General features: G+C 38.6%; 1 protein-coding gene across 2 annotated transcripts in view; it reads right to left on the reverse strand.

Annotated features, from left to right (window-relative positions):
• Positions 1-17308, reverse strand: part of M1AP (meiosis 1 associated protein) — a 76327-nt gene extending 59019 nt beyond the window's left edge. For both annotated transcript variants that reach the window (XM_024765683.1, XM_024765684.1), the window contains exon 1: positions 17069-17308. In XM_024765683.1, coding sequence (XP_024621451.1) covers positions 17069-17308 — 240 coding nt within the window. The remainder of the gene's footprint in view (positions 1-17068) is intronic.
• Positions 17309-22739: the final 5431 nt, after the last annotated feature.

Below are 22739 nucleotides of genomic sequence, written 5' to 3' on the forward strand. Positions count from 1 at the left end.
GACACCCCTGGTTTAAAAAATGTTTTTTTTTTTTTTTTTTTTGCGGTACGCGGGCCTCTCACTGTTGTGGCCTCTCCCGTTGCGGAGCACAGGCTATGGATGCGCAGGCTCAGCGGCCATGGCTCACGGGCCCAGCCGCTCCGCGGCATGTGGGATCTTCCCGGACCGGGGCACGAACCCGTGTCCCCTGCATCGGCACGCGGACTCTCAACCACTGCGCCACCAGGGAAGCCCTGCAAAAGATTTTTAACCCAATCATAAGTCCTTTACTTTCCTACATTGATGCCAATATTTTGAATTATTCCTCGTTTGGTGCCCCTGCAAGTTTTAAAACCACATGGCAATTCATCACAGTAAAATTCATAGTGGGTGAAAGATTTGTACCTCTCACCTCTTCCTTTTTATTTTGGATTTTCTTTGTGAAATGGAAGAAGGGTAATTGTGAAAGGGATGGTGGGAATGACGAAGTAGCCTGACACTCTCATCATAGGCATAATTAGAGAAATTTTAGAAAAGAATACTAGTGGAAATTGAGGATCTATATATCAATTCTTTAAAATTATATATTCCTGTGTACTCTGGGAAGTCTTATAGCCCTAGTGGTATGTGTATCCCGATTGAAAGAGACTGTTATAGACTATTGATACTTTAGAGGTTTAGAAAAAGAAAGGTAAGTGTTGGTGGAAAGGGGGTGAGATGGGGCTGAGAATTGAAAGGGTAAGATTTGTAAAAAGAATACAATATTTTATGTGTTTATGTGTGTGTGTTGGGGGATTGGTAGAGAGGCTGAAAGTTCAATACAAGCATCTATGGAGGTTGAAAGTGAATATAATGTGTCAGAGAGGAAGAGGAAATGTGCCTGACAAGAGTAGAGGATGCTTGTTGAAGAGTAGTGGGCATTTTAGTTAAAGAAGTACTAGTCTTGGTTAAGGTTTTAGATCCAAATAGACTTGAGTTCCAAACCTATCTCTTCCTCTTACTGACTATGAGTCCTTAAGCTAAAATGTCTTCAGTTAGAAACAGGGGACAATGGAAATCCTTATCTTACAGACTAACTATTAAATGACTTAGTTCATGCCACACAGTATGTACTCAGTGTTAGCTGTGGTTATTATTTTTTATCACTATCAAACCCTAAAAGCACTTAAATCATTGCTGATTAAACAGAAGGGGGTTGTATTGACTTAATGGCCCTATTCTACAACTGACAAAAATAAGTGGAAAAAAAATAGTATCTATGTAAATGACATAGGTCCATTCAGTCATCCATTTTAAAAAACATTTATTATTATGTGCTTATGATGTACTAGGTACCTAAAAAAAGACATAATTCCCACTTTCTACTAACTTACAAACAAGTGAGATAAATAGCCTCAGAATAGAAAGGGATAAGAGTCACACTAGAATGACATTTTCCAAAGTATGTTGACAAGTTATTGTCTGTCTATCTCACTAGAATATAAGCTCAATATAATAATATACTAAAGGAGGAATCTGATCTATCTCTTCATTGCCAGGTCTGCAGGGCCTAGAACAGTACCTGGAACACAGTTTTATTAAACAAATTATTTTGGAATAAATGGTAAATGGATGCACATATAATAAGTTTTAGGGGGAAGAAAAATATAAGTTAGAAAATATAGGCATTCTCTGTACTGCCTTTGCAACTTTTTGATGAATCTAAAATTATTCAATAATGATAAATTTATTGAAAAAATAAACTAGGAAAATAGTAGGAAAAAAAGGATACTATCTTCTGGTAGGGAAGGCCTTTGGAAACATGACAACAAAGGTAGGAAACCATAAAGGGAAAAATGAAGAGATCTGACCACATAAAAATTAAAAATTTCTGTTAAGTAAAGGAGAATATGAATAAAGTTAAAGACAAAAAACAAACTGGGTAAATATTTGCAATGTATATGATTAGCATGACATTAATATTCTTAATATGTAAAAAGCACCTACAAATAAACTAGATATCTGAAACACACTCTTCCACCACCTAACAGTATACATACTAGATAAAACACAAATATCTTTTATATGCATAGTTGAATTCATAAGAAATTAAGGGAAATCCCCAGGAACCAAAGTGGAGACAACAGGAAACTACAGTGTGAGATAGGTATAAAAGCCTTGGCTTTACTTGTTGATCTTGGGAACCTAGGGCTTTGTGTTGTAAAGGAGAAGGAGACAAGGCCTTAGGCCCTCATAAGGAGTAGAATTGGAACTGCCATCCTGGCTCAAAGTTAAGACCATTCAAAAGGTTATTTTCTCAGTGAAAATGTGGGCTAGAAAGAATCTACTCACTGGTCAAGTGAGGCGACAATGAAACTTGTTAACTTACGTGAACTCTGAGTAGAAATGAGAAAGAAATCACTGCTGGGACCTAGAAACCATATATCTCCCCTCATGTGGGTTTGGGATTTGTCTTTATCTGCAGGGTCTAGGAAACCCTAATTTAAAAACATAACTTAAAGTGGTCCTGGGTTGATAGCACCTCAGGGCACCTGACTCAAGCAAACATAAATCCTTTCTAGAGGTATACACCCTAAACTCAGGCCTCACAGAATTCTCACACATTAAGATCAGCTTAAGGTAAGTTCATAATCCAAAATTACAAAATCAGTGAGGAAACCAAACATTATGAGAGAGAGTCTGCAGAAACAACAAACAGGAGAATTAGAATACCAACAATTTCAGATATTAGAATTATCAAATATATTTAAGTACCTTTAAGATGTTTAATGAAATAAAAGAGGGATTCAACACCATGAACAAAGAATTAAAAAACTATGAAAAAAGGATCAGAAAGATTTGAACATTACCAGGGTAACTGTACACTGAAGTAAAGGGGATAATCAGACATTTCAGGGTCTACTGGACACTGGCTATGAACTGACACTAATTCTAGGAGATCCCAAACATCATTGTTGCCCACTAGTCAGAGTAGGGGCTTGTGGAGGTCAGGTGATCAACAAAATTTTATATCAGGTCCAGTGGGTCCCCAAATGCAGCCTGTGGCTATTTCCTCAGTTTTAGAAAGCATAATTGGAAGAGACATACCTAACATCTGGCAGAATCCCCACATTAGTTCCCTGACTTGTGGAGTGAGGGCAATTATGGTGGGAAAGGCCAAGTGGAAGCCTCTAGAACTGCCTCTACTTACGAAAATAATAAAAGTAATACTGAATTTCTGGAGGAATTGCAGAAATTAGTGCCACCATCAAGGACTTGAAAGATGCCGGGGTGGTGATTTCTACCATATCCCCATTCAACTTGCCAGTCTGGCCTGTACAGAAGACAGACGGGTCTTGGAGAATGATAGTGGATTATGATAAACTTAACCAGGTGGTGACTCCAACAGCAGTTGCTGTACTAGATATGGTTTCATTGCTTGAGCAAATTAACACATCTCCTGGTACCTTGTATGCAGCTATTGATCTGGCAAATGCCTTTTCTCCACTCCTGCCTACAAGGTCCCACAGAAGCAGTTTGCTTTCAGCTGACAAGGCCAGCAATACACCTTCACTGTCCTACCTCAGGGGCATATCAATTCTCCAGCCCTATGTCATAATTTAGCTCACAGGGATTTTTGACTGCCATTCCCTTCCACAAGCTATCACACTGGCCCATTACATTAATGACATTATGCTGAGTGGACCTAGTGAGCAAGAAGTAGCACCTACTCTAACTTATTGGTAAGACATTTGTACGCCAGAGGGTAGGAAATACATTTGACTAAAATTCAGGGGCCTTCTACCTCAGTGAAATTCCTAGGGGTCCATTGGTATGGGGCATGTGGTGATGCCCCATCTAAGGTGATGAATAAGTTTGCTGCTTTTGGAGTAGAAGAGAGCATCTAAAAGTCAAACTGCTTTTTATACAGATGTTCAACATCTTTCTACTTTTAGCTCTACCTTCATTCTTACCTCCAGAAGTACTTGATTTTACCAATTCCCAAGGCTTTTGAGAACTTGGTGGTTTAAAATGCTTTCTTCCTTGGGTTTCCCACTACTGGCTTAAGATTTAGCTCTCTTGGGACTGCTAAGTCAATTATCACTTTTCACCTGTATTATAGTTTCCAAAATTTTGTTGAGATTTTTCTTCTCACATTCAACAAGCATTCAAGATTCAAAGGTTACAAAAAAATATGTAGAAAAAGTCACCTTCCTACTCTTGTTCTTTAGCTAACCAGTACTTTACTGGAGGCAATCAATATTACTAGCTTATTGGGTATCTTTCCAGAGATATTTCTTTACGTGGAAGAAAATATAAATGATAAACTTGATCTTTCTTCTTACCAAAATAGAAGAGATTATGATACTCTTTCGTATCTTGATTTTGTTGCAGAGTAAATTTGGGTAATCGTTACATTCAATATATAAAAAGTGTCTTAATTTTTATGGCTACATAGTATTCCATTAATGGATGGACCATAACTTTATTTAACCAATTCCCTATTAATTAACATTAGGTTGTTTCCAATCTTTTGCTACTTCAAACAATGCTGAAATAAATAATCTTGTAGTCAAATCATTTTTGCACATATGAAAACATATCTGTAGAATAAGTTTCTAAAAACAGACTTGTGAGACTTCCCTGGTGGTCCAGTAGTTAAGACTCTGTGCTCCCAATGCAGGGGGCCCGGGTTCGATCCCTGGTTGGGGAACTAAGATCCCACATACTGCAACTAAGCCCATGCACTCTAGAGCCCATGCGCCACAACTCGAGAAGCCCACGTGCAGCCATGAAGATCCAGTGCAGCCAAAACAAAACAAAACCTATTAAAAACAGACTTGCTAGGTTAAAGGGTATGTAAATGGTGATACCAAATTGCCCACTATAGAAATTGTGTTAAAATATATGCCCATAAATGGCATATAAGGGTGTCTGCTTCTTTATATCCTCATAAACAGTATGTCATTAAACTTAAAAAAAAATCTTTGCCAGCCAAATAAGTGAAAAATAATAGCATCTCAATGTAGTTTTAACTTGCATTTCTTTTATAAGTGAGACTGAACATATTCAATGTTTCAGCATCATGTGTATTTCCTTTAATGAAAACTGTATATATAATTTCTCACTATTGATTGTTGGTCATAATCATTATTGATTTTAAGGAAATCTTTTTTTTTTTTTTTTTTTTTAAGGAAATCTTTATGCAGTTAGGGAAATTAACTCTATGTGATATAGAAGCAAATATTTTTCCTCATATTGTCAGTTGTCTTTATTTTATTTTATTTTATTTTTGTGGTACCCGGGCGTTTCACTGTTGTGGCCCCTCCCGTCGTGGAGCACAGGCTCTGGACGCGCAGGCTCAGCGGCCACGGCTCACGGGCCTAGCTGCTCCACGGCATGTGGGATCTTCCCGGACTGGGGCACGAACCTGTGTCTCCTGCATCGGCAGGCAGACTCTCAACCACTGCGCCACCAGGGAAGCCCTGTCAGTTGTCTTTAGATTTTACACACAGTATTTTTTTTTTTTTTTGGCCAAGTGTATATTTTCTATTTTCTATATTTATTCAGCTGAATTTATTAATCTTTTATTTTTGGAATTTTGGGTTTTGTGTTATGATTAGAAAGGCCTTTCTTACTGTTACATTTTCCCCCATGGTCTGTATGTTAATTGTTGATTTATTGCCTCTCAGCTCAAAATTCACCCTTCAGTATATCTCTGCAATAATGGACAGAATTCTACTTTAAGCCTTTCTCCTTTACAGTAATCATGATGTTAAGTTTTCTGAGTAGAGTGTACTGGAGGGACATTGCAGGAGGAATGTGCACTCCTGCTGAAACCAGTGGGGTATGAAGTTACCTGGTAGTACTCCACCCACATGCCCAGAACTTGCTGGCCCTTGGTGTTATGGACTGAATGTTTGTGTCCCCTTAAAATTCATAAATTGAAGCCCTAACTCCCAATGTGATGGTATTTAGAGGCAAGGCCTCTGGGACGTAATTAAGTTTAGATGAGGTCATAAGAGTGGGGCCTCCATGATGGGATTGATGCTCTTAGAAGAGGAATAGACACCAGAGCTCTCTCTTCATGTACATGCACTGAGGAAAGGCCATGTGAGCACACAGCAAGAAAGCTGCCGTCTGCAAGATGGAAGAGGACTCTTACCAGAGCCTGACCAGGCTGGCACCCTGATCTTGGACTTTCAGCCTTCTAAACCTTGAGAAAATAAATGTCTATTGTTTAAACCAGCCAGTCATAGCCCGAGCTGACTAAGACACTGGGAACTTCTCAGCCCTAACCTGATCACCTGTCAGCTGTCCACTCAGCATGGACACTGCATGCTTCAGGCCTCCTGCCTGCACTGATGCCTGATTCCCTTTGCTCACCTGTCCCTCCCCTCAGAAGTTTTGTCTCCTGTGGTCCTCCGAATGCTGCTGTTCTTCCAATACGGACACTGCTTACACCAGGCCTCCTGCCCACATTGGCTTCTCCACTCTCTGCATGCCTACGCATCAGCCACTGTGCCTACACCTGGAGGGTTGCTTCCTGCTTTCCCAGTAGCCATGGATCAGCTCTGGCTTGAGCAAACCAGTGAACTTCTTTGCATCCAGTGAGCTGCAACCATATATTCTCCAACTGGGTCTAAACCCCAGCCTTGGGAAAGGGGTCCCCTTTCCAAATTTGCCGTTCTTTGAGATCTCTCCCTCAGCCCTAGGGTACCACAAAAAGCTCTCTTATATCTTATAATTGCTATATTACCATAGCTTAATATGTTAAACTATGATAAAATACTCTATATACTTTTTCCTTGTTTAAATCACTGTGTGGTTTCCATTTCCTGATTGGACCCAGACTGATACAGTCTGTTCTAGCACTTAGATATTTTCAATTTTTACATTTAAATCTTTGATCCATCTGCAACTACTGAGCCTGTGCTCTAGGGCCTGCAAGCCACAACTACTGAAGCCTGAACGCCTAGAGCCCATGCTCCGCGACAAGAGAAGCCACCACAATGAGAAGACCGTGCACCACAACAAAGAGTAGCCCCCACTCTCTGCAACTACAGAAAGCCAGCGCACAGCAACGAAGACCCAACGCAGCCAAAAATAAATAAATAAATAAATTTATTAAAAAAAAATTTTTTTTTGGAATTTATACTGGTGTAAGCTGTGTGTATGACTCTAACTTAATTTCTTCCCACATGGCTATCTAGTTTGTTGAATAATTTTTCCAACTAATATTAAATAGCATCATTATTATACACTAAATCCCCCCATGTATTTGGATCTATTTCTGGACTTTAAATTGTATTCTATTGCTCTGTTTTTTCAATTTCCAGTATCATACTGTGAATATCTGTTTAATATTTGAGAGGAAGAGTCTCTAGCTATTCTTGTTTGTTTTTTGTTTCTAATTTTAACTTTATTATCAAGATGTCTAGTTCTTCTGTTAGAAATTTTACAGGGAATTGCATTACATTTATAGATTAATTTAGAGATAACTGACATCTTTCTGGTCTGAGTCCTCTCAAGAACTAATGATGTTTCATTTGTTCAAGTCTTCTTTTGTGTTTCTCAATAGCATTTTAATTCATATAAATCTTGCAAATTTATTATTATTTTCATTCATAAGCATTTATTTGATCATTTTGGTTATTGTGATGAGAACTTTTCTGCCATTTTAACTTCTGGTTTGTTGTTCTGGAATAATATAAAGAGTACTTATTATTATTTTTTTAAAAATAAATTTATTTATTTTATTTATTTATTTTTGGCTGTGCCTGGTCTTCGTAGCTGCGCGGTCTTTCTCTAGTTGCGGCATGCGGGGGCTACTCTTCGTTGTGGTGCACGATCTTCTTATTGCAGTGGCTTCTCTTGTTGCAGAACATGTGCTCTAGGCACACGAGCTTCAGTAGTTGTGGCACGTGGGCTCAGTAGTTGTGGCTCATGGGCTCTAGGTGCGCAGGCTCAGTAGTTGTGGCACACGGGCTTAGTTGCTCCGCGGCGTGGGATCTTCCTGGACCAGGGCTCAAACCCTTGTCCCCTACATTGGCAGGCGGATTCTTAACCACTGTGCCACCAGGGAAGCCCTAAAGGGTACTTATATCTGTATTAATATTTGTACCTGACCATTGTCATGAATTCTTTTGTTGTTTTAAGTAATTTTCTAGTCGATTCTTTTGGGTTTTCTAGATATATTACCATTAATCTGCAAATAACGATCATTTTATCTTTTTCTTCCTTATTTCTTTTTTTTTTTGGCCATGCCATGGGGCATGTGGGATCTTAGTTCCCCGGATCAGACCCGCGCCCCCCTGCAGCAGAAGCGCAGAGTGTTTTTTAACTACTGGACCACCAGGGAAGTCCCTCCTTTCCTTGTTCCTATATTCTAACTTCTTTTTTAATGTGTGCAATTATATCAGTGAAAATCTCTAAAATACTGTTAGATAACAGTGATGATAGTAAACTTACTTGTCTTGCACAGGAATATATTCAGTGTCTTTTCATTAAGTAAGATCTGGTTTTTGACTTGTCATAGACATACACTATGGGAATAGCCACCTGTTCCTAATTTTTAAAGTTTATTTAAAAGAAGATTGGATGTTGCACTTTATTAAACACCATTTTTTAAGTATGTATGGAGGGGCTTCCCTGGTGGCGCAGTGGTTGAGAGTTCGCCTGCCGACGCAGGGGACACCGGTTCATGCCCTGGTCTGGGAAGATCCCAAATGCCGCGGAGCGGCAGGGCCCGTAAGCCATGGCCGCTGAGCCTGCGGGGCTGGAGCCTGTGCTCCGCAGGGGGAGAGCACACAACCGTAAGAGGCCCGCGTACCGCAAAAAAAAAAAAAAGTATGTATGGAAATAAACACGATCATATTTTTCTTAGATATATTAACATAGTAAACTATATGAATAGATTTCAATACTGCACCATTTCTGCATTCCTGTAGATGATTTTTAAAATATGAGCTGGATCCTATTGCTAATACTTTATTTGGGATGTTTAATAGACAGTCATAAGTGAGACTGGTCTGTAGTTTTTCTTTCTGTGTAATGTTTGCTGGATTTTAGGATCAATATTACATTATCTTCACAAAAAGAATTTGGAAGGATTTTTTTTTCTTTCTGTGGTATAAAATGGTTAAAAAACGTTAACAATCTTCTTTAAAAGTTTGGTATTATTCCCCTGCAAAACCATTTGGTTCCAGTACTTTATTTTGGGGGAAGGTAGTTCTTTCATAACTTTCCCTATTCCTTTTATGGGAAATGGCAGGTTTCTATCTCTTCTGAATTCACTTTCGGTAATTATATTTTCATGGAGAATTATGCATTTCACACAAGTGTGGTTACTTTCTCCTTATCTTATTTTGGGTATATGTGCCTTTTCCCCCTGCCCTTTTCCAAAAACTAAGTTAACTAATGGCTGATTTATTTCCTATTTTTTCCCCAAAGAACAAATTTGGATTTATTCATTTGTTCTACCATTTTCTATTTTCATATTCATTACTGTTTGTTTTTATCTTTATTATTTCCTTCCTTTAGCTTTCCTTAAGCTTGTTTTTTCTTTTCTTCTTGAGTTGCTTGCTTCATTTATTTTCAGTTTTCCTGGTTTACTAATATAATTTAAAATAATGAAATTTATACAGTTTAAAGATATGAATTTTTCTCAGCATTAACTTTTTTTATATCACATAGGTTCTAATATGTAGTGTTTCATTACTATTATTTTCTAGATATACTGCAATTTTTGCCTAATTTCCTCTTTGATTCAAAAGCTATTAAACAGCTTAAAAATTTCCAGGTGGTAGTAACTTTTTGTTCTGTATTTGCTATTTATTTCTAGTTTTATTGCATTGTATTCAGAGAATGTTGACTGATCTACTTGTACTTTTTGTAATTCATCAAAGTTTTGGGGTTTGTGGCTTAACATATGGTCAACTTTTGTGACTATTCCATGAGCACTTCAGGAAGGTGCAGATTTCTTTCATACATATAATTATATTTCTTTAAAAAATGTTGATACTATGTTATTTGGTACACTGGTATTCAAAACTGATACATTTTCAATAGACTGTCCCTCCAACGAGCTCTCTTACTGAATATATTTCTTATACTCCTCTTGATAATTCTCTACCCTTCTCTGCTTTGCGTCCTAGCATTAAAGTGCCATTCTTAGTCGTGTTTAGTGATTTTTGCTCTAAATTCAATGATGTTTGATATTAAAATCATGCTTTTTGTTTTTTTATTACGGGGGTGCACTTGCCTAGTATACCTTTGCCCTTCCTTTTATTTTCAACCTTTCTGAATCACTTTGTTGTAGTCTCCTGAATACAGCAGAATTTTGTTCTGCAATCAAATCTGTTTTTAAAGTACTTTAATAGGTAAGTTTAGTTATTTTTAGTTATATTATTTTAAGGTATACACTGTTTTCATAGCTTTTGAAAAATCACTACACTGTGTAAATTTGTTTGCTCTATTATGTTTTCCTTGTCATAATTAGAAAGGTTTGTATTTGTTTTAGGGGTTATCTTTATAATTCCATGTTTATATAATTCCCCTAAGTTATTTCTTTAACAATATCCATTAATGAGAGATGAAAATCTCCACTATACAATAATAAAATTTGAATATTTCCTTTTCTTACTCTCCCCACCCTCCTGCAGCACTCAATTACAGTTTATTATCTTTCTTTCTTTTTTTTTTTTTCTTTTGTGGTACGTGGGCCTCTCACTGCTGTGGCCTCTCCCGTTGCGGAGCACAGGCCCCGGACGCGCAGGCTCAGCGGCCATGGCTCACGGGCCCAGCCGCTCCGCGGCATGTGGGATCTTCCTGGACCGGGGCACGAACCGTGTCCCCTGCATCGGCAGGCGGACTCTCAACCACTGTGCCACCAGGGAAGCCCAATATATTCTTATTATTTGCCACTTTTAAATGATTCTATTGAAGGTCAGCTAGTAAGGATAAGAAGATAAATGTAATAGGCAAATTAGACCACTACTGGTCCTCAAATACCATTGTAGATCACATATGATTTAAATAACTTCTTTGTTCTCATGAAAAGGTAAAAGAATTGGTAAAATCTTCACAGTAATGGAATTTTTCTGAAACTCTGCTTTGAGAGATTAATCATTTTGGTCAAATTTATTTATATTAAGGGCACAATAGATATAAAAGGAATTCTAATATTTTAATTATAATTCCTTTGTCAAGATTTCTCATAAAAAGTTCAGAATTATTTTATTATACTCATAAATTAAATATGAGGAGATAAATTGAGGTGTTCAACTTAGGCAAGATTTCCTACCTGATGTCTTCCTCCACTTACATTTTGAGCTAACTCTGCAGATAGAAAATGTCAGATACTTATATAGGTCAGAGAAAATGGATTTAAGGTAATATTTTATTTCTTTAAACAAAGATTGGACTGTTCTATACATAAGGTAATGGCATTGTTTCAGTGATTTTCTTGAGCTTTTGACCATGGTTGAACTTACTGTTCGTTTGGATGGAAATTCTGGCTTGCAATTTTTCCTGAGTTACCAGAGGTTGTTTTTAGTCTAGAACTGTCTGTCTTTCCTAATGGAGTGAATAAGGGATCAGGGATTCACGTAAGGCCAGATGTACTGAGGAGTACCAGAGGCATAGAACATAGTCAATTGAAGAAGGAAATGAAATCCTTTTACTTTTGTTTGGGATATGAGCTCATCTCCCCAAAAGCCTCCTATGCTGAATATCTTCATTTGCCCTTCCAGATCACTCTCAACTTTTCTTTACCCCTATTGCCTGACAGAAGATAGATATCACAGCCAAATGTGGTCATGGGATAGACATGCACAAGGAAAATGGCACAGTAGAGGAACATACTTGCTATATGGCTGTAAACATCACTATCACTTTCACTCTGTCCTCAGTGTACTTGTATGAAACTCCAGTTTTATAGAGTGAGAGTTATACATTTTGTTTATCCATTGACCAGTTAACAGACATTTGCAGCTCTGTTGTTTAGTGGGGACACATTTAAGATTGCTGTCTTTTGTTGGATTGACTTTTTTTTTCTTTTGGAATTTTTTAAAAAAATTATATTGGATATACAACGTTGTGTTAGTTTCAGGTGTACAGCAAAGTGATTCAGATACATATATATGTATACACACATATACATATTCTTTTTCAGATTCTTTTCCATTATAGCTTATTACAAGATATTGAATGTAGTTCCCTGTGCTATACAGTAGGCCCTTGTTGTTTATCTATTGTATATATAGTAGTGTGTATCTGTTAATCCCAAACTCCTAATTTATCCCTCCTCCCTTTCCCCCTTTGGTAACCATAAGTTTGTGTTCTCTGTCTGTGGGTCTGTTTCTGTTTTGCAAATTCATTTTGTATCATTTTTTTTAGATTCTACACGTAAGTGATATCATATGGTATTTGTCTTTGTCTGACTTACTTCACACAGAATGATAATCTCTAGGTCCATTCATGTTGCTGCAAATGGCACTATTTCATTCTTTTTTATGGCTGAGTAAAATTGTATATATATACCACATCTTCTTTATCCATTCATCTGTCGATGGACACTTAGGTTGCTTCCATGTCTTGGCTATTGTAAACAGTGCTGCTATGAACACTGGGGTGCATGTATCTTTTCAAATTAGGGTTTCCCCCAGATATATATGCCCAGGAATGGGATAGCTGTATCAAATGGTAACTCTATTTTTAGTTTTTTAAGGAACCCCCATACTATTCTCTATAGTGGCTGCACCAATTTACATTCCCACCAACAGTGCAGGAGGTTCCCTTTTCTCCACAGCCTCTCCAGCATTTATTATTTGTAGACTTTTTTTGATGGCCATTCTGACTGGTGTGAGGTGATACCTCATTGCAGTTATTTGCATTTCTCTAATAATTAGCAGTGTTGAGCATCTTTTCATGTGCCTGTTGGCCATCTGTATTTCTTCTTTGGAGAAATGTCTCTTTAAGTCTTCTGCCTAGTTTTTTGATTGGGTTGTTTGCTTTTGTTGTCATCAAGTTGTATGAGCTGTTCGTATGTTTTGGAAATTAAGCCCTTGTTGGTCGCATCATTTGCAAATAGTTTCTCCCATTCTGTAGATTGTCTTTTCATTTTGTTTATGGTTTCTTAGTTTGATTAGGTCCCATTTGTTTATTTTTGCTTTTATTTCTTTTGCCTTGGGAGACTGACCTAAGAAAACATGGCTACAATTTAGGTCAGAGAATATTTTGCCTATGTTCTTTTCTAGAAGTTTTATGCTGTCATGCTTTGTATTTAAGTCTTTAAGCCATTTTGAGTTTATTTTTATGTATGGCATAAGGGAGTGCTCTAACTTCACTGATTTACATGTTGCTGTCCAGCTTTTCCAATACCACTTGCTGAAGAGACTGTCTTCTCCATTGTATATTCTTGCTTCCTTTGTTGAAGATTAATTGACTGTAGGTGTGTGGGCTTACTCCTTGGCTCTCTATTCTGTTCCATTGACCTGTATGTCTATTTTTGTGCCAATATCACAGTTTTTTTTTTTTTTTTTTTTTTTTTGGGTACCTACAGTGGGAGTGTGGAGTCTTAACCACTGGACTGCCAGGGAAGTTCCCAGGCTGTTTTGATTACTGTAGCTTTGTAGTATTGTCTGAAGTCTGGCGGGAGTCAGGGGGGTGGTTATGCCTCTAGCTTTGTTCTTTTTCTTCAGGATTGCTTCGGCAATTCTAGGTCTTTGGGGTTCCATATAAATTTTAGGACTATTTGTTCTTGTTCTGTGACTCTTTTTATCATTATGTCTACTTAATTTGATATATTAATAACGTTTTGATTGTTATCATGGTATATCTTTTTCTGTCCTTTCACTTTCAACGTACTTTTATTGTGTTTGAAGTTAGTTTCCTGTAGATAGGATATACAGGTGGGTCATGCCCCCACCTCTGCCAATCTCTTTTATTTATTTATTTATTTCCACATGGTGCAGCTTGTGGGATCTTATTTCCCCAACCAGGGATCGAACCTGGGCCCCTGTCAGTGGAAACACAGAGTCCTAACCATTGGACCACCAGGGAATTCTTTCTTTTAATTGGTGTATTAAAACCATTTACATTTTTAAAAATAAATTTATTTATTTTATTTATTTATTTTTGGCTGCTTTGGGTCTTCGTTGCTGCATGTGGGCTTTCTCTAGTTGCGGCAAGCGGGGGCTACTCTTCGTTGCACTGCATGGGCTTCTTACTGTGGTGGCTTCTCTTGTTGTGGAGCATGAGCTCCAGGTGCATGGGCTTCAGTAGTTGCAGCATGCAGGCTCAGTAGTTGTGGCTCACGGGCTCTAGAGCTCAGGCTCAGTATTGTGGTGCATGGGCTTAGTTGCTCCATGGCATGTGGGATCTTCCCGGACCAGGGATAGGTGCCACCAGGGAAGCCCATAAAACCATTTACATTTAATGTAATTATTGGTATGTCAGCCTGTTGATTTATTTGTTGCTTTCTGTTTGTTCCCTCAGTTTTTCATTTCTGTGTTTTCTTTTACCTATCTTCCTGTGAGTTAATTGAATACTTTCTTAGAATTTCATTTTGATTTATCTATAGTGTTTCTGGTGTATCTCTTTATATAGATTTTTTAAGTGGTTGTTTTAAGTATTGCATTATACATATACATTCCTATCACAGTATACTGGTGTCAATATTTTACCATTTTGAATGAAGTGTAAAAACCTTAATTTCCTTTAAGTCCTTTTATCCTCCCGATTATAACGTAATTATCCTAAATAGTTCCTCTAAATACACTAGCATTAACAACCATATCAGACAATGTTATAATTTTTGCTTCAACTGTCAAATATAATTTAGAAGACTCTATAGAAACTCTATTATCTTTATTAATATTTTATTCTTTCTACTCTTCTTTCTTCCTTCTGGATATTCCAAGAGTCTTTCTTTTACAATTTCCTTTCTGATTCAAGAACTTCCATTAGCCATTCTGTTAAGGTAGGTCTGTTGGTGACAAATTCTCTTAGTTTTCCTTCATCTGAGAATATCTTGATTTCTGATTCATTCCTTAAGGATATTTTCACTGGATACAGAGTTCTAGGTTAACAGTTCTTTTCTTTCAGCATTTGAAAAATGTGACACTTCCTCCGGCCTTCATGGTTTCTAATGAAAAGAATCTATCATTAATTGATTGTTTCTCCCTTATAGGTAACGTTGTCAGTGTCCCGCTCTCAAGAGTCTTTCTTTGTCTTTAGTTTTTGGAGTTTTGATTATGATGTGCCTTAGAATGGATTTCTTGGTGTTTATTCTGTTTGGGGCTCCACCAGCCTCTTGAATCTTTAGGTTTATAACTTTTGCCAAATTTGGGAAACTTTCAGTGCTTATTTCTTTAAATATTTGTCCAGCTCCACCCTCCTGTCCCTTTCCTCTGGGACCGTGATGACATAAATTTTAGCTCTTTGTTATAGTCTCACAGATCCCTGTGGCTTTGCTAATTTTTTTTTTCAAGTCTCTTTTCTCTCCGTTGCTGAGATTGGGTAATTTCTATTCTGTTTTCAAGTTCCTCTGTCCTCTCCATTTTTCCCATCCATAGTAGATTTTTGTTTCTAAAATTATGGGTATTGCATTTTTCAGCCTAAAATTTCTATTTGGTTTTTATTTATACTTCTATTTCTTTGGTGAGACTTTGTATTTTTCCATTTGAGCAAGCATGTTCATAACTGCTTGTTGGAATATTTTTATGATGGCTGCTTCAAAAGCGTTTTCAGATAATTCTAACACCTGTGTCATCTCAGTGTTGGTGTCTGTTGTCTTCTCATTCAAGTTGGGATTTTCCTGGTTCTTGATAATCATGAGTGATTTTTTTTTTTTGTATTCTGGACATTTTGGGTATTACGCTGTAAGACTCTGGATCTTGTTTAAATCTTCTGCTTTAGTAGGCCTATTTTGACACTGCACCAATGGGGGAAGTGAAGTTTCCACATAATTACTGTCAGGTTGGGTGTGACTCTATTTGGCCTCTAATTACATCCCAGAAGGGAGGGTGCCTTGTTATCTCTGGGTGGGGGTGGAAGTTCAGGTTCCTCATATGCCCCCCGACTGACACCCTGGGGGTAGGTAAGCTTCATTACCATTAAGCTTTCCACTAGGAAAAATGTCCTAAAAGTCCTGGCTTCCCACTAGGTCTTCACTGACACCATCCTGCCTTGGAGATAAAAAGATGCCTCACTGCCACTTCCCATATGGCCTCCTCTGACACCACCTCAATAGGGAGGGGGAGAGATAGAAACCTTGTTAATGTTGGATAGGTTGGAGGGAGTCCAGGCTCCCACATGGCTTCCATGGACACTATGTGGGAGGAGGTCTTATTTACACCAGGTAGGAATCAAAGTCCTGGCTCTCCATGAGGTCTTTTCTGACTATCCCAACAGCATGGCTGCCTCAGGAAGAGGATTTACTAGAACCTCTGAACTCTTTCTCAGCCCTGAGATTCTGAACTTTGTAAAGGGGAGAAAGTGAAGATCTGAATTTGTTTGAGGAGGAAAAGAGATAGCTGTCTATGTGTGAGAGAGCTTTGTAAAAGCATTGCCCTTAGCCCAGGCTTTGCCTTCTGAAACCCTAGGGGGAGTTTCACCTGAGTCCTATATGGAAGTATAGAGAAAAAATATTTTCATATTTCTGCACAGTTGGGGCTTTCTGAGCAAAAAATCTGGAACCTGGGTTAAAGGAAAAGTCTTAGAAACTTAAAGGGAGATAAGAGTAGCCAGAGACCTCTAAAAAATTTAGAGATTTACTTCCCTGTGTTTACATTTCAAAGAGCAATGAAAGAGGTCAGTTGCTTATATTCCAAAGGACTGTAAATGCCAAATCTTCTCTCTCTCTCTCAGGAGTGGAGATGGGGGGTAAGATGTGGCCTATATATACTCCCATATTAATAATTTTGGGTTTCCTCTTCTGCAGTACAAATCCCCCATGTGTAGGATGACATCGGGCTCTTTCTGTTGCCTGTGGGGTATTGGGTATGGGGAATGGGCACAGTTATTACTGTAAGAATAAAAACTGTGATCTCTGCTCCAGAAACCTATCTGCTTTCAGGATAAAATGTACAAATACAGATATACTCACCACAAAGGGGAGGATGCACTCGTGCTGATTTTGTACAACGTATAAGCTGAAGAGGGACATGCGGCTGGGGCCCATCAAGCTGCAGGCTAGAGAGAAAAAATTCTGCAGAGCCTCACAGAGGTTGGAGCAGAGGTCAGCCCAGGATGGTAGAGCGATATGCACAATGAGGAGCCTTGGAGGTTGCTGGTAAATCTGCGTGGAATTAGACGGCCCTTTACTAGTAGTTTGCCCATGATACATGGCAGCCAGACCAGGGGTGGAACTGTAGCCACCACTTAGATATTCTCTACACCTATAGGGAAGAAAAGAGAAATCATTGGCTTTCATAAAACTGAAAGTTGAAACAATGAACACAGGTCTAGGGGACTAAGTCCAGACAAGAGTCAAACTAGGTACTAACTCAAGCTTCTCTAAGCTATCCCATCTTAACAGCTGCCAAGGGATCTAGATGTTTGCCTATAATGTAAGGCTGAGAATGCTTAGAGATACTGAGTGGAACTAATCAAAAAGTCAAACTTCAGTCTCAAAGTAAGCTATCTGCCCTCATGACTTTGTTTCTTTTTTTTTTTTTCCTGTATGCGGGCCTCTCACTGTTGTGGCCTCTCCCATTGTGGAGCACAGGTTCTGGACGCACAGGCCCAGCCGCTCCGCGGCATGTGGGATCTTCCTGGACCAGGGCACGAACCCGTGTCCCCTGCATCGGCAGGCGGACTCTCAACCACTGCGCCACCAGGAAAGCCCATGACTTTGTTTCTTTATTGGCATTGTACTATATTATAATTTGTTTCTATGACTGCCTCTCATAATGTATGTGAGCCTCCCAAGGACAGAGAACCTGTCTTGTCAACTCTATTTATCAAAGCTTAGCAAAGTGTTTATTTGGTACATAGTAATTCTTAAAAATGAAAATATAATCACATTTTCCCCTTCAAAACCCACTCAAGACCCTTTATAACTTGATCTTCAGCCTTATTAGAGGCTTTGTTTACCTCAAGTTTTTTACTGAAATAAAACCAAATATACCATTCACTTCAGTGCATTTGCTCTTTCTGTTTTCTCTACCTCCAACATCTTTGCCTTCTTTCTTTACTTGCTGCTTACACTTATCCCCAGGGCTCAGATTTGGAAAGGAGAACAAATGAGAACTTGGAACAAACATCAGGAATGAGAAGGGAACATCATTATAAATCCTCAAACATGGAAAAGGTTACAAGAGGATATAATGAACAACTTTATACCAGTAAGTTTAATAAAATGGACAAATTCCTAGAAAACCATATTTAACCAATACTAAATCAAAAAGAAAATTTAAAAACCTAAATAGTCTATAACCACTGAAAAAACTTAATTGGTAGTCAAATATGTTCCCAGAAGTAAACTACAGGGCCACATGATTCCATTGATGAGTTCCATATTACTCTCAAAGACCAAGAATTTCAATCTTAAACAAATTCTTGCAGAGAATAGGAGAGGAGCACTACTCATTTAATTTTACTAGGTTAGCATAACCCTTTGATACTAAAATCAGATAATTTTTTATAAGAAAAATATTATAGAACAATCTCATCCATGAACTTAGATGTAAAAATCCTAAGCAAAATATAAGCAAATTGAAAAACAGCAATATATAAAAGGAATAACACATCATGACCAAGTTGGGTTTATCTCAAGAACATAAGGTTGACATAGCATTAGAAAAAGTCACTGTAATTCATCACGTTAAAATAGTAAATGAGAAAAATTATATGATCATCTCAATAGATGCAGAAAAACAATTCATACATGATAAAGAATCAGTCTTAGTAAACTAGGAATAGACGATAGGAATAATCTGATATGTTTACAAAAATCTAGAGCAAATATCATTCTTAATGGTGAGGCTGAAAGTTTTCCATCCAAGACAAGGAGATTGCTATCATCACTTCTATTCAACACAGTAGTGAAGGTAGCCATAAGGCAAGACAAATAAATAAAAGGCATTGCAATGGAAGAAATAAAACTGTCATTGTTTGCAGATGATATGACTGATTGTTTATATAGAAAATCTAAAAAAATCTAGACTTTATAATTTCATATTTTTCCCCAAAAGTCTCATCTTTTATTAAATTTTATTCTTAGAGATCTTTTTTGAATGTTAATTTATAATGACATCTTCTTAAATTCCAGTTTTTGTTTTGTTGCTAATGTATAGAAATAAAATTGATTTTTGTATAATGATGCTGTATTTCACAACACTGCTGCACTCTCTTACTAGTTATAATAATTTATCTGTAGATCCTTTTTGTTCACAATCATTAATCTGTGAATAACGACATGCACCAGGATACATGAATGAAGTCAGATCATAGCAGCAAAGACTATTCATAATAGTCTTATTCACAATTACCCCAGATTGCAAACACCACAAATTTCAATCAATATTAGAATAGATAAATTCTGCTATATTCACACAACGATGAAAATGAATGAACTAGAGTTACGTGCAATGACATGGATGGCTCTAAGAAACATAATACTGAATAAAAGAGCAAGACACAAAGAATACATATAGTATGATTCCATCTACATAGGTTTTAAAGACAAGCAAAAATATATTGTTTAGGAATGTGTACATTCTGCTAAAACTATTTTTAAAGAACAAGGAAATGATTATCACAAAAATTTAGGTAGTGATTTTCTCTAGAAAGGAAGGAGGGCATTATTAGAAGGGAAAAAAGGGGAGGTTCTGGAGTGTTGGCAGTGTTCTATTTCTTGACCTTTATTGTGGTTACATGGGTGTTCACTTTATAATTATTAAAGTATATATTCATATTGTATGAAATTTTCTCTAAATATGTTATATTTAATAATAAAAATATTTCAAAAAGAACATTAGGACAATCATAAAAGAATATATTTTTTAGATTAAAAAACTTGTCTCCACCTCTGGGAACTGAAATGATTCTATACTATTGTGTTTTAGCTAAAGAATGCAGGGAAAATAAAAGCGTCTTTGATTTCCCCTGGGTCTAAGAGAAAGATATCAATATTTATGATAATTTTCAGAAACACTTTGGAATTTAGGATTTTTATAAGTGATCCAAGAGTGCATAGATAGATGTGTTTCTTAAAATGAATCTGTGAAGTTATTTCCCTTCAAACTTTCCTTTTTGGATAGTGGAAGTCAGCATTTGTTCATTCAACAATTTTTTATTGAGCTCCAGTTGTGTGCTGTGTACTGCTGAACAAATAAATAAATGAATATGCTAATCTATTGAGAGTAACATTGAACTAGAAATTCAAGTCAATGAGTAATATATTTACCAAGAAGGTACATATCATAAGTATCTCTTAACTATACTTTTAAATTAAGTACCTGAGACCAATGCAATGCTGAATTTCAGGCTGACACACAGACAGATTCACAAACAAGCACCCAGACAAAGGTCTTATTTGATGTAGAATGATCTTCTATGTCCCCTGTCCACCTTCCCTCACATCTGAAACTCTTGTCATTTTAGAGTATAGGCACTTCTTATTTTGCATGGTTCCAATATACACAAATCTCGGTTACTACAATTTAGTTAATTAAAGTTAATCCCCCAACAACATGGTTCTAATTTCAGTTACCATGGAATATTAACTGTAATTACATAAAAGTACAAACCACAGCTAGCTCTTTAGCCCACAAATCACTACATAAATAACAGATACACATCATGATCAGTGATCAATTATGTCACTTCTTTCAAATTCTGTTGGTGACTGGTCACTGCAGATCTCTTATTCAGGTTAAGTACAGACAGAAGAGTGTAGTTTTACTTCTTTGTTTCCTAGTGATAAACCCACATTGACATCTTACAAAAACAGATAATTGAAAGAAGGAATTGGCCAAAAAAGATGAAAGTGTAGCCCAGAAACAATAAGTGGTAAGGCTGAAAGTGAGAGTTGAATTGAACATAAATGAACAGAAGAAAGAGCTGAGCGTGAGAATATTGACAATGCCGTTGTTTAATAGACTCTAGACAGGCAGACAGAGGAATTTAGTGAGGTGAACTTATCAACATAAATGAGGAAAGTGGTTATGACAAAAAGTATGAAGATGTCTCAGAAAAAGTGCCATCGGCAAAAAGCTTCATATAAAAGGAACTCTTGGAGATATTTTACAAAATTGAAAGTGCAAAGGATAAAATGTTGGAAGCTCATCCAAACTTAGAAAGGAATTTAACATTTTGGTAAGGCATAGAAGAGATGCTTGCTTGAGATGCTTGAGAAGACAAGCACAAGCGCCATTCAAACTATTATTATTTTTTTTTTGCGGTACGCGGGTCTCTCACCGTTGTGGCCTCTCCTGTCGCGGAGCACAGGCTCCGGACGCGCAGGCTCAGCGGCCATGGCTCACGGGCCCAGCCGCTCCGCGGCATGTGGGATCTTCCCGGACCGGGGCACGAACCCGTGTCCCCTGCATCGGCAGGCGGACTCTCAACCACTGCGCCACCAGGAAAGCCCCAACATTGTTCTTTAAATGGGGTAAAAGGCAGCTCTCTCCCTTATACTGTCAAACATGATCAATTAATGCACCTGATGTGTCTGGGCATAGTCCTAAGCAGCACCTGACTATTTGTGATCCATGCTCTCCACTTTTGACAAGAATGCCCACTTATCGGTGTCCCCCTGCAAACTGGTTATATCTCGGCCTTGAACCACCAAAGGCCATCAAGTTACTCCCTTACCAAAAACCCTTCAATGGCTTCCAATTATACTTGGAACAAAATCTGAAATCCCTACCCTGGCTCCGAAATTCTGCATGTGTCTCCTACCCAACTCTCCATCCTCATGCCATGCCCTACCTGGCCAACCCCCCCTCCCATCCTCCACCCTCCTGGCCCCTGGCGCGCCCTTCAGCTCCACAAAGGCAGTTGACCTCTTGCTGTGGAAGAGCAAAAAAGATTTTCGTGGGCCCTTCAATTTCATTTCCACCCCCCTCACGTGGAAAAACATAAAACAAAACCCCTTTTCTTCGGCCCTAAGGTTTCACTGTTTTCTTTTGTCTTCACAAGTTAATATATTTCATGGGCCCCCCGCAAAGTGTCGTGGGCCCTCAGCACGACGCCTACGCTGCCTGACGGATTGGCCACCCAGCCCCCAGGCCCGGGAGACTCGGCGGAGGAGACTCGGCTCTGCCGCTCCAGTCCTCAGAACCGCTTGCGGAGGGCGGGCTCGGACGCGGCGGACCTGGGCCTCCGTGCGTCAGGCCTCCCCGGCAGCTGCCCGTGTCTGCTCGCCAACACCCTCCCCGCCAACACCCGCTTGAGGGCCGGCCCGAGAGCGCCCCAAGTCCTTCCTGCGCCCCAAGTCCTTCCTGCGAGGCGCTGCCCGTAGCCGTCCTCCCCGCCTGCGGCCCTCGGCCCTGCTCCTACCCTCTTCTTCGCGAAGGCAATGGCGCGGCTACCTGGCCCTTCCGGCTCTCCACGTCCGCCTGCACTGCGAGGGCGCCCCCCTCAGGCCGGGCGGCTCATTGCGGGCGCCGCCTCAGGGTCCATCTTAGGCTGCACCTCAGGCCCGCCTTCTTCAAGGCCTGGGTGCCAGGGGAACAACCCTTCCTTGGTGCTAAGGTAGAGTTTTGGATTTCTATTGAGAATATTATGCTAAACCTGACATTTCGTCAAGCTACCCCTGCCCCATGAAGCAT

Source organism: Neophocaena asiaeorientalis, unplaced genomic scaffold, assembly GCF_003031525.2.
Source record: "Neophocaena asiaeorientalis asiaeorientalis breed wild unplaced genomic scaffold, Neophocaena_asiaeorientalis_V1.1 scaffold1090, whole genome shotgun sequence".
NCBI lineage: Eukaryota > Metazoa > Chordata > Mammalia > Artiodactyla > Phocoenidae > Neophocaena > Neophocaena asiaeorientalis.